General features: G+C 39.5%; 1 protein-coding gene across 1 annotated transcript in view; it reads left to right on the plus strand.

Moving 5' to 3' along the window:
* Positions 1-12,722, plus strand: part of SLC35F1 (solute carrier family 35 member F1) — a 232,019-nt gene that overhangs the window by 183,879 nt on the left and 35,418 nt on the right. The window contains exon 4 of the mRNA XM_042895264.1: positions 8,303-8,462. Within this exon, the coding sequence (XP_042751198.1) occupies positions 8,303-8,462 (160 nt within the window). The remainder of the gene's footprint in view (positions 1-8,302; positions 8,463-12,722) is intronic.

Consider the following 12,722-nt stretch of genomic DNA (forward strand, 5'->3'; position numbering starts at 1 on the left):
GTCTTGGGATATGAGCAGTTCAGGTTGCTCCTTTGTAGCTTCAAGTTCATTCCTCATGTGCCTAGAGTGCTTCTGTATTTCCAGAACTTGCCACCTTAACATCTACTTCCATTTTAAAATTCAAAAGCCAAGTATTTTTGCACCAAAGTACCCTGAAGAACTCAATTTGTTAGATACGATCTTAGCATTTCTCAAGTGCTTACAGAAAGTCTGGAGTGCTTTCTAAATTGCAGATGTAGAGCCACTGTTTACATATAGTCATCGCTGTTAAAACAGTAGCTGATATAAGGAGTTTGAGTTAATTCTATCTCATTTGGAGACAACTGAAACTCAACCATTCTACATCAAGGAAAATCCTTAGAACAGCAATCCTGTAAGTGAAGACTGTCCTCTAAAGAGTTCATTTAAAATTTGAGAATACATCACATAGAAGGCGAAGTAGTTTGTCTGTGGACTAATTTAGACTTCCAAAAACACACTGTTCAAGAATTCCTAGAGATCAGTCACATTTAATGCTCCCAGATGCATTTGTCCTGGTTCTGAGGTAGCCAAAATCTTGTAAAAATTATTTTTATTTTCTCTTTGATGTTTTTATCTAACTTACACTAATTATTGCAGTCCTTTCAGTGTCATTTGTAGCAGGTACAGAACTGCACTAAAGCCTCCAGTACATACTAGAATTTGAACCTATGACTTTATTTTAAAACTATACACCTAACTTTCAGGACTGCCTGTGGTAATGCTTTCCATATTTATCCTAACTGATTTTGACACAGCTCTGGTGTAGGCCTGTGGAAGTTTTCATAACTATTCAAGAAATGTGTTTTGACTGTTGTTAGAGACACCATTTACATGGCAGATAAAATTGGCTCCCCCAGAGGGAATTAAAAGATTCTGAAGTTCTTGCAACTATTTAGATGTAGATAATATAATTGGTTTGAAACTACATTTGGACTTTGACTTTCAAATTTGTAATCTTCCAGGTAAGTGTTTTCTCATCCTGTTAGCTACATTGTGAGGCAGACTGTCCTCCCTTCTTCCTCTTCATCCCCACAGCTTTCCTTTCTGCAGATACACTGTTCTCCATATTATGCTGTTGATTTACTCTGTCTCGTGGTAATGCAATCCTTTTTCTGTGGTGTGCCATCACTGAACTATATGTGCAATGCCTTTCATAGTGGAATTGTAGCAGGTGCATCTGGTATTACAAAAAATAAGGCACTGTCAAAGAGAGAACTATATTTTCACACAGTGATTTATCTGGTAATTTATTCCTTAGGCAATCAAGCCTTTGATTGGCATGATGAAAACAAAGATAGTAAAAGCTAGGATTTATAGACATCAGGAGGCAGACAATAAAACTATGAATCTTATGTTCTCAACTACTCTTAGATCACCGTGAGCCTCAGCAGTACATCATACTTCCAATTACCTGTGGCAGTTTTCATACCTCAACGACTGCCACCAAAAAAGGAGAGAAGTCAGCAGTAGATGCTTATTATAGGAGTGCTGGATGGCAGACTTTGCTTTGTTTTTAGTCCCCGTGGACTTGATGTGCATTGAGGCGGAAGATTTGAGGTAATTTTGAAGCAAATCTGGGAGGTGATGAGCAAGGGATTTGCAGTACTGAAGCTGTTGATTCACTTTGCCCAGTGCTCACTAATGTGAAATATCTTGGAAGCAGAGAGAACCACTCCCTCCCTTCCTCCCCCAGTCCCCATGCATGAAAGCTTGGCTATATTTTCCTGTTTTGCTTCAGGGCTGTGAGGGAAAACATGCACTGTTAACCACGTTTGCAGAATGCTGTTGTGCCTAGTATACGTGTATACTGGGAGAATCTGTGGGGTGTGTCTGGCATTTGTTTTTTTATCGTATTTTGAGTTGTTATTCTGTCTTTTAATGGTTACACACTCATAGTTCACAAACCAGCTCCCCCCCCCGCCTCACCCAGTCTCTCTATGTAGTTTTGGAATCAGCTTAGCTCTAGGTATTCTCTAATGGCAAGATTTACCTCAAGCCAGGCATTTTCGTAACATAAATATGCAAAATCTCCTTAAAGTCAGTGAAGTTGTGCCTATTACAACAGCAGAGAATTTGGCATTCTGTGCCCATTTTGCATATTCTTGCAGGTGCAATGCAAAAGCAGAATATTTGCTACGGGAGTTATCTCTGACTTTTCCAAAACCATGCCTTACAGTGTGACACAGAGAAGTATCTAGCTGCTAACCTTGAGAAAATGGCCTTCAAAACCTATATCCAGTGTTCTTACTTGGACAGAAGCAAAACAGAAAATGCATTTTTTTCTACAGAAATAGATGACTGCTGGAGAAACCATCTGCTGTCTTAGAATGGTCTTCTGCCAGTGATGGAGGCAGTCGAAGGAGGAAGCTGGTTAAATGAAATTCTATTTCAGAAGTCAGTTTGTTTGTACTCTTCCTTGATTGTGGTATTTGAGCAGACGTAGCATAAGCGTAGCTGTAGTGTTTGTAGTGAAAGGAATGAAGAGGTGTGAGAGGTATGTCCTAAGATTTTTTTTTAGAGGAGTCAAGATGAAATTATTCAATTTCACAATAAAGAGAATACGCAGTTTTGAGAGCAGAGGAACTCTAGGTTGATGTGACCACCACTCGTCATTTTAAATGTCTATATGACCTCAATGAATTCCTTTTATGTACACAAAAATTTGGAGCCATAATAATCCTCATCTCAAGTGTTGGTGCACGCAAGACAGGTGTAGGTGAAGGACTTTCACTAGTGAATATTCTGAAGAAGTTTCAGCGTCTGCAGAGAAAAGGAGGAAATTCTGGAAAAGAATTAATGGAGCTGATGGGAATGGCTATAGAAATATTAGTCATGTGGCCCAAAGGAATATAGTTTAAGAGATCTCAAGAGCAAAATATTAAAGAGACTTTGGACTGGGAGAAGTCTTCTTGTTTCTTCCATAGAATGAAAGCAAAACATTTTTACATTGTTTTGTAGGCAGATGACATTGCTAACTGATTCTTTTGTCAATCTTCCAACCTGTAGTACCCTATGCTTTGGTATGATGAAGTAATGAACAGTTTTTAAACTACATCTGTGGTTACATAAATCATGGGGGAAAAAAAGTGATATGCTTATGATAACAAGTAGGAATGCATCTGAACACAAAAGGTAAAAACAGTGCTTCATTTTTTAATTTGAATTGCTTAAAATAAATCTGCCAGAAGCATTGCCAGCATCCACACCTTCCTTACAGAAGGTTTCTGTTTGGGGGCAGCCCAAAGGCAGACAGAGGTTTTACATCTCAGCTGATTTTGTGCATGTGGAACATGGAGTGAATCAGGTGAGTGCGAGATTGTGAAAGCAGTGGGAAAACCGGAACAAAAAATTTGTTGGAATTAGTGGCAAACCATTTCTTCCTTTGACTGAAAAGCAAAGTACTCGTTGAAAGGTGTGTCTCTTCCTGGATACTGAACTTGCTTTTGTATTAAACTCATCAGTTCTCGTGCTGAATTTCAGTAGCCATCACATCTACGTGACAATACAAAGCTCTGTGGCTGTGACACTGATTTCACTGATCTCTCTGCTCTAGAGAGCAAGCTGAGTAGAGGGTACAGCTGACTCTCTGCATGATTTGCTTGAGGGCAGCACTAATGAGAAACCCCTAATGTGAAATAAAAAGAGCTGGTAACTGGGGGGGAAAAAATTCAATGAATGATTAAAAAGGAAGATTCAGCTCAGCTGCTCCCACAGGAAGTTTGCTGACCAGCTTTTTTCTTTTTGATATGGCTACAGATCAGCAGTTCACACTCTGTATTACAGACCTTTTTTTCTAAAGCTTGCCAGCACCACTTTCCAAACACTAGCAGCATGTTCTTGCTTGATATGGGCAGGCAGTTGCTGAATTTGTGAGATCAGAGTCTGGGTGTTTATTGGTGGCAAGAGAGTATTTTTCTGTGAATCAGTAGTGTAAAGAAGTGAGTGTACTTAACAAACAATCAGAGGAAATAAATTTCAACATTTTGTATCAACAAACATGGATGCAGTGTGATATCTTTAAGAATCAAATAAGAGTTTTCATTCTCTAAAGCAACACTACTCTCTTATTACCAAGTAGTTTCTGTAAAATTATGTATCAGTAGATAAGGTGTTTTTATATCCTGCCTTCTCAAGTGACCTGATTCAGAGCTCTCAGTAAGAAAGACATAGCAGAGAGCTGTTCTTCTGCCTCCTTCTATACAAAATGTTCAACCTGTCTGCACTACACTTTGATATCAGTTTTAATATCTTTCCATAGCAAAATAAGAAATATGTTTTCCATTAGATTACTGAGATCTGGTAACTTGTGTGATCTGATAACTTTGACTGAAATCAGGTCATTCATTAATTTAACATAATGACAGAGTGTTTGCAGTACCTTTTGAATAAGCAATTAAAAGGAAGGAAAGTATAGAAGACTGTTCCTAGGGAAATACTGGTAAATGACTGACCTTTATTTACTGTGAATGAAATTCAAGCTAAACATAGTTTATCTTTGTTAATGTTGAGGCTATATAGTCAGAAAAATGGCAGTTAGGTATAATGTGTTTTATTAGCTGCAATGATTAGTAGCAGACAAAAGAAAAAGCAACAAAGAATTCAAGAAAGCCTTATCACACATCAGGCAATCAGTGATGGCACATCTTTTGTCTGGAGAATGTATGTGCATTTTTTCTTCTACTAGACAGGTATGTCTGAAGGAAAAAGAAAGGCAGAGTGAATATAGCCTGGGAGAAGTGAAATGTAAGGCAGTAGCTAGCAATACACCCCATGTAATCTTAATTCTCACATTGTGGTAAGGTATCCACCCCATTGTTTCTATCTGCCCCATTGTTAAATTCAAGTGTAAACTGGGCACGATTCAAGAATTACGTGATGTCAGTGGATGTTACCTGCATTCACTGTTTATATCTATTGATGCTGCAGTACTGCAGATAACATTTCAGACCTTGGACTACTAGCTCCAAAGCGATGTTTTCCAGCTGATGTCAGCATTGCTGGTTTGTGACAGATTCTGTTCATGCTTCCCTTGAAATTAGTGCTTAAAAGAGACAATTTCATATACTTGAAAGCATAGGTGTGTTTAAATATTTATGGAATTAGATGAATTTTAAAAATCTTCCTAAAAAAGACTCTTAGTGAGAATTTGCATCTTGAAGTACACATGCTGCAGGTAGAGACCAGTATTTAAGACTGGTTGTTGAAATCATACTAGCATCCTAATTTGTATTTCAAGAAAAAGCTCTTTTTGTATAATGAGCCCAGGGTAAATAAAGTTGAGCGTCTGTCCCACAGTGAACATACAGTGCCATGTCCTGCTTGAGAAGGTGGACAAGGACTGTATTTCAGACAGTAGGGGTTAAAAACATCCACACAGTCATTCTGTCTCTTGAGATATGTTAGTTAATGGCTGAAAGGTGACATCTTCATATTCTTGAATCTGCTCTTAAAAGTTGTTGTGGACCTCCTGACTTTGCAAAATCAAGTGGTGGGTTCAGTGGTAACTGAGATTCACTTGACAGCTTTGCACAAAATAGAGGCGGAAAGCTGTTTGCATGCAGTAACTTTTCAATAGAAGCCACTTGCTCTGGGCCGGGTAGAAGCAACTCTTATTGGTAGCAGATTTTGGTCTCCTCCATCTGGCTTTAATGCAAACTAGCAGTAGGTTAAGCTCACCTGTTCAGCACTGCAGTGGATAGGAATGAGATAGATACAGACCTTCAGGGTTAGCTATAAGATAACATCAGGAGACACTGCTTTACACCTTCCCTCCACCTTTAGCAAATGTGTGCTAGTGCTGCTAACAAGAAGCATGTGCACAGGTGTGATGACATGAACTGTAATTGAGAACAGAGGTGTTCAGTTGGATTCATATCCCAAGGTTTATGCTGAAGAGAGAGCATCCCTCAAGTGTGTTATCTGTTACTGGTATGTGTTAGAACTGTGCTGAAGTTCAGAGATCCACAGTGCTTGATGAGAGAATGCTGTTCATACAGTAGTGATGTCAGTGTTGGCTAGCTATGGCCTGTCTCTCCTCCCAGTGACACGAGAAGGCCATGTGCCATTTCACCCATAAACATGCCAGAATGTAATGCCCACACTTGGGAGTACTGCTCCTGGAGATGCTCCCAGCAGCTTCTGATGTTGATCCTTTCAGTCCTGCAGTTTGGCCTCTTGTCAGACCTGGGCTGTAGACTGGAAGAACTGCTCACACAGGGGCACCCAAGTGACTCAGTCTCTCTCTTTGTGCGATTATGTGCCCAGCCATCATCTGGTGGAGAACAGTGGCCACCAGTAGGGCCACAGCTGTCAGAAAATCTCAGTTGGCCCTACTGTTTCCTTCCTGAGTCTGACTGGAAAAGAGCCCTCCAGGAGAGAGAATCAAGGTTACAGCAGGGAAACATCCCACTAGGCTGCAAACTATCTAGGAAAAAAAAAACAACAAAAACTTCAGGTGTTGAAGTCATGTTTCCCAAGTGTGCTTTCAAAAAAGAAGTTACTGAGTGATAGGTCAGTTGTATCCTGTATATATTATAGGCTCTTCAGTGGCAGAGCACATGTTACATAAAAACAAAGGAGCTTGCACCAGTTCTGCTGGACTTTCAGCCCCTGCTCCTCTCTGTAAAGGACTGCATTTTGAGGACTGGCGGAGACGGTTTTCACTGTGAAGAGGCTTTGTCATGCATTTTAAATTATTAGCTCTCATTTTAAAAGCAGAATGCTCTTTCAGCATAGTCCTTTCCAATTTGTAATTTTCCTCATCAGTTCTGCTGTTCTTTGGGACTGCATGAACTGCCTGAGAGCTGTGTGGCCCTGCTGGTGAACCCTTTCTCTTCTAAAGACTGTTGCTACTACTGACTGACCGAGGAAGCATTGAAAAGAATGCCATTCAACTGCTTACTCTTGTTTTTCAAACTTTTTTTTTTTTTTTTAAATGAAAGCTTTTGAATTTTTGTGAAACCCCTAAATTTAGTATTTATGACATAAGTAGCTCACAGGTAAAGACTGACTGAAATTCAGATCATTCAAAATTATGTTTCTCTTCAGATAGCCCCACTAGCAGACAAAGAAGTTGAAAGGGTAATGATCATTATTTGATAATCCTTACTGTGACTAGTGACTGAGAGAACAAAAGAACAGATAATAGGCCAAAGATAATTAAAAAAAATAAATAAAAAAAAAATTATATCATGTAAAATCAATGTCACAGTATCCAGAAGTATTTCTGGGAACTAGAATTGCAATCTCCCCCATTACTGTTTGATCCAAATCTTTTCATTAGAAAGAAGCAGCAGCTGTATAGATGTAGTTCCCACTCTATCAAATGGCATTGAATAGTAATGTACCCCATACACCTCTTTAAATCTCATTCTTAATCAGAAGAATCCTATCTCTTAATTGTGTGTATGCCCTTAGAAAGTGGGATTCATGTTCTTAAATTCAAATATCTTTGTGGTTTCTACGCAGGTGTTTTTGTTCCTTGGTAACATACTGATAGTTCCTAAAATATAATTTCATCTCAAAATCTCAAGGTCCTCTTACAAACATTTGATGTATTTCTTTTTTTAATTGTGGATCCTCTGGGTTTGTTGCTGTGTATCTCTGAAAAGACCAATTAAAGGTTATATTTCATAACACTTATTTGAGAAAGCTCTTACCCAAGTCTGTTGGCAGGAAGACTGAGCTTCTTGCACTGCAGGCAAGGTGTTTATTTTTTTCCTTCAGAGGCATATGGGACTATTTTTCTAAGAAGCTAACAGTCCCCACAGGGGACAGATTTTTCATAAGTATTCTGCATGCAAAAGCCCCTTGATTTATATGGCCAGATTTTGAAAATCTGGCCAACTTGTGTATTATGAACATTCCTGCTAATTGGACCTGAAACGTCTGAATCAAAGCATATGTCTAGACTGCAGGAAAAGTAGACTCTGTCTCTGGCCCTTAATCACCAGAGGTGAAGACCAGATGGAGAATACTGTGGCTCTCTTTTGGCCCAGCTTTCCTTCCCATGGATTTGGAATGTGCAACTGAATCAAAGAGCAATACAGTTCAGTTGTGTCTTAAAATAGCTAGCAACATCTCTCCTGAATCAGTGGAATAGTTAGAATATTGTCTTATCATCCGCCTGTTGGACACAGGGACTTTTATACATTTTCTATCCGGTAGAAAGTGCCGTTCTTAAATTAATAACCCTGTTATCATCTTCTGAAATCTATCTTAGAATTTAAGGGCAAAATATTAGCAGTTGATTTGCTGTTTTTTCTTCTCTATCTCTATCTAGCTCCTAGATTGTTTTGTCATCCCAGTGGTGATACTGCTCTCCTGGTTCTTCTTGCTGGTACGATACAAGGCAGTACATTTCATTGGGATCGTGGTCTGCATTCTGGGCATGGGCTGCATGGCAGGAGCAGATGTCCTCGTTGGAAGACAGCAAGGAGCAGGTGAGTAAGGATTAGTGTCTAGTACTGCAAAGTTCTGATCACAGAAACTGTAATTTCGGTTCGGGGCATGGAAAATTGGAAGTTGGCAGGAAATCCTGTGTCTTCATGGATCCAAAGCATTACAGCATTCAAGGGTGCTTCGTTGTCAGGAGGGATAGAAAAAAAAAATGGGTCAACAGTTAAAATTCACCACTTCTGCAAATGAACATGCTCTGAGCATGCAATGCATGTCATCTTTTATACAGAGGAGCAAACTAAATGCTTGTAGTTCTGCTTAGAGTTAGCAAATCTCAGTTGCTTCCTTTCCAAATTGGCTACATCTCTGAGTATCCTGTCTCTCCTGTCCACTGTTGCTTAACTTTGCTCCTTTTTTGTACAGAGACGAGATCACTTGCTTGGTACTAGAATACACCAGACCAACTGTACTAACTGAGTTGTAACACAGTCTCAAAGTAAAGATTTGGGATTTGTGTGCGTAACTATTGAGAAGCACCTTCTTGTGCATAAAATGTTCTTTTTCATGCGCAGCATCATACAAAAAATGTGTGCATAGCTATTAATGTAGACTAGACAGAGTTAGATTTCATCGATGAACTTCCTCTGTCTCATTGATTTCTAGCGCCAACACAAATGATGTGGGAAGGCTGAAAATTCTTTTCAAAGGCTGTAAATTAGGCACAGTTTTCATCCTTAATTAAAAGCACTGAATTGTGAGCTGAACATAATACATTGGGATTTAAAATTCTCTCTGAATACAAATGCAAGCACTCTAAGATCTGCATTTGCCAAGATGCAACTGAACAAAACAAGGAAGTTTGGTAAAGTATTAATTACACCTCCCTGTCCCTTTTTATCTCTGTTCTGAAGACTTTTAGTTCATTGCTCTCCTCCAGAAATAGCTTCACCCTACCTATAAAGGAAAGAATATACATGGAGTCAGGCAGCTAAGGTTGCATTAGCAATGTCTGATTTGGAGGGACTGGGATTTCAGCCCTGGGTTCTGGGAGAAACATCAGGTATCCCTATAATCTGGAACATAATGTGCTTGGGCATGTGAGTTGTGGTTCAGCAGAGGCATGCAAGGCATTGGACATCAGCAGAAAAGGCTGAAAAACACTGACACTTCGCAGTCTATCTGCAATAATCAGATATTATTTGGTATATTAGTTACTAAGGCATGAATATAGCTGTTAGGAAATATACCCATAAAAAGAATATCTGTTAACATATGCTGTTGCTGTTTAATTTGGACCTTCACATGAAAGACTTATTTCTACACAGAAAGAAGACATAAAAGATCAGAGCCACACATGATAGAGTTTGCAGCTTCTTAAAATGGCAAAAAGAAATGTATTGAAATATAGGAATATATTTCCACTTTCCCTTTAACAGAATAAAATAGAGTTGTTGTGACTAAATTGACTGAAGGGATAGAACTATGCCTTAAAAATCTGCAAATTAAAATGAATATTGGCAGCAAAACAGAAGATCTCAAGAAACTTTACTTTAAAATGTTCCACAACATTTATGGGTAATTTCTTGGAACTGGGCAAACAAAATAAAGGAATTCATCAAAAGCAGTGAATTTGTATTTGCCCTCAGTAAACTCCTTTGTTATTCCTATATTTTAGGGAGCAAGAAGAATTGACTCTTGTTTGCCACAGTCTGTGAAATCAGTGAATTTTGAGTCTCAGTCTTTAAGTGTCAGTGAGGTGGGGAAGAGCCATTACAAGCTGCTGTTTGGGGCCATCTTATTTCTATGAAAATGTTCGATCTTGTGGTGTTTGACTCGTACATGCAAAGGATGATATGTTTGTATCAGCAGTTCAGCAGAGACAAACTCTAAGGTCAAAAGCTCTTTCAGCAGTACTTCTCCAAAGTGCTAGTGAGTGGTTATAATAAATACCACATGAGTGAGCTCAGTGAGGGATGATTAGATCCACTGTGGAACACCAAATGCATCAAGGGTAAGGTTTTCCAAAGTGCTGATGCTTATTTTAAATTAAGGGTATGTGCCATCATCTTCCATGGCTGATTGCAAAAAGGCAAATAAGTGCCAGATCTTAAAAAGATAAATTGACAAATATGAACATACTGTTAGTCGAAGTGTATGCAAAGCTGAAATTCAATGTGAGACTGAATCTAGTAATGTTTACATAGAGACCACGTCTCTGAGTCAAATGATACTGGAGACTAGTCAAGTATTAGTAGGAGTGTTTTGATTATCTTCTCTATTCTTGTTTGTCCCTAAGCAACTTTTCTGGTGCTTATAACTAATTTTGGAGACATTAGGGGAAGTCATTCTTGATCAAACCGGTACCCTTGTATGATGCCATGACCAGCTGGGTAGATAAGGGGGGAACAGCGGATGTGGTGTAACTTTACTTCAGCAAGGTGTTTGACACTGTCTCCCACAGCATCCTCATAGGCAAGCTTAGGAAGCGTGGGATAGATGAGTGGACACTGAGGTGGATTGAGAACTGGCTGACAGGCAGAGCTCAGATGGTCATGATCGATGGTTCAGAGTCTAGCTGGAGGCCTATAGCTAGCTGTATTCCTCAGGGGTTGGTGCTTGGTCTGGTATTGTTCAACATCTTCGTCAGTGACCTGGATGAAGGGATAGAGTGCACCCTGTGCAAGTCTGCTATGAAACCAAGCTGGGAGGAGTGGCTGACACACCAGAATGTTGTGCTGCCATTCAGCAAGACCCGGATATGCTGGAGAGTTGAGTGAAAAGGGACCTGTTGAGGTTCAACAAGGGCGAGCATAAAGACCTACACCTGGGGAGGGATAATCTCAAGCATCAGTATAAGTTAGGAGCTGAACCACTGGAGTGGAGCAGTGTGGATAAGGACCTGAGCATCCTCAGGTGAACTGCAGGTTATGCATGAGGCAGCAGTGTGCCCTTGTGGCCAAGAAGGCCGATGATATCCTGGGGTACATCAAAAAGAGAGTGGCCAGCAGGTTGAAGGAAGTGATCCTTCCCCTCTATTTTGTACTGGTGAGGCCATATCTGCACTATTGTGTCCAGTTCTGGGCTCCTTAGTTCAAGAAAAGTAGGGAACTTCTAGATAAGTCCAACAGAATGCCACAGAGATAATGACAGGTCTGGAGCATCTCCCTTATGAGGAAAGGCAGAGAAACCTGGGACTGTTCAGCCTGGAGAAGAGTGAGGAGAGATCTTAACAGTGCTTATAAATATCTAAAGGGCAGGTATGAAGTGCTTGGGGCCAGCTTTCTTTCAACAGTGCCCAGTGACAGAACAAGGGGCCATGAGCACAAACTGGATCATTAGAACTTGTGTATGAACATGAGGAAAACCTTCTTTACTGTGAGTGTGACAGAGCACTGGCACAGGTAGTCCGGAGGAGCTGTGGAGTCTCTTTCTCTGGAGATATTCAGAACCCAGCTGGATGCTTTCTTGTGCTTTAGGGAACCTGCTTTAACAGGGGATTAGACTTGATGACCTCCAGAGGTCCATTCCAAACCCTATGGTTCTGTGATTCTGAGACAAGATACAGGATTTTTGAATTCTTTTTCTATGACCATTTTATGACCATTGTCATTTCCATAAATTTCTTCTCACTGGGAAGTTCAGAACCTTTTCAAAGGAATTTCCATTATAGCCAGTCTTTCTGACTTTGGTTCTGCAGCAATGTCTGGCAGCTTTGTGAAGCTGTAACTGTAGTAGAAATCATTCAGTAAGCCTTATGTGCAGAGGGAATTGCATGCATCAGGCTGCAAAAACAGGGCCTCAGTTTTCAAGCTGGAACTTAATTTTGATCAAATCTCTCTGCATCCCTCTGGCCTAAAGTAATAAAAGAACCCAAGACTTAAAAAGATTTCAAACATTCTTTGATAATATGGTGTTTTAGTAGTTATATATATCTTAAAGTACTGAAAATATAATTTTCTGTTCATTTTATGAATTAGGTAGTGCTATGTTAATTTACCTCCTTTTAAAAAACCTCTATTATCATCACCCTGTCTACACCTCATCCTTCCTTCTCTCTTTATTGTCAAACAATTTCATGTGAGAATGAGGTCAGTATTGGGGTTGTAATGATTTCTTCATTCATTTCACAGGTACATAGAATTATTCTTTGTTGGCTTCCCATCTGAATGCCAGGGATGTTTTTGCTTAGATTTCAAAATGAGATGCAAACTGTCCCATTCCATCTGGAAAAAATAAAAGTTAAAATAATAAAATTAAAATAACTAATCACTGAAGGGTTCTGTAGTTTTCGTAAGTTTTTCTTT

Source organism: Lagopus leucura, unplaced genomic scaffold (assembly GCF_019238085.1).
Source record: "Lagopus leucura isolate 7727_CA_CO unplaced genomic scaffold, USGS_WTPT01 Super-Scaffold_73, whole genome shotgun sequence".
In the NCBI taxonomy this organism is placed as follows: domain Eukaryota; kingdom Metazoa; phylum Chordata; class Aves; order Galliformes; family Phasianidae; genus Lagopus; species Lagopus leucura.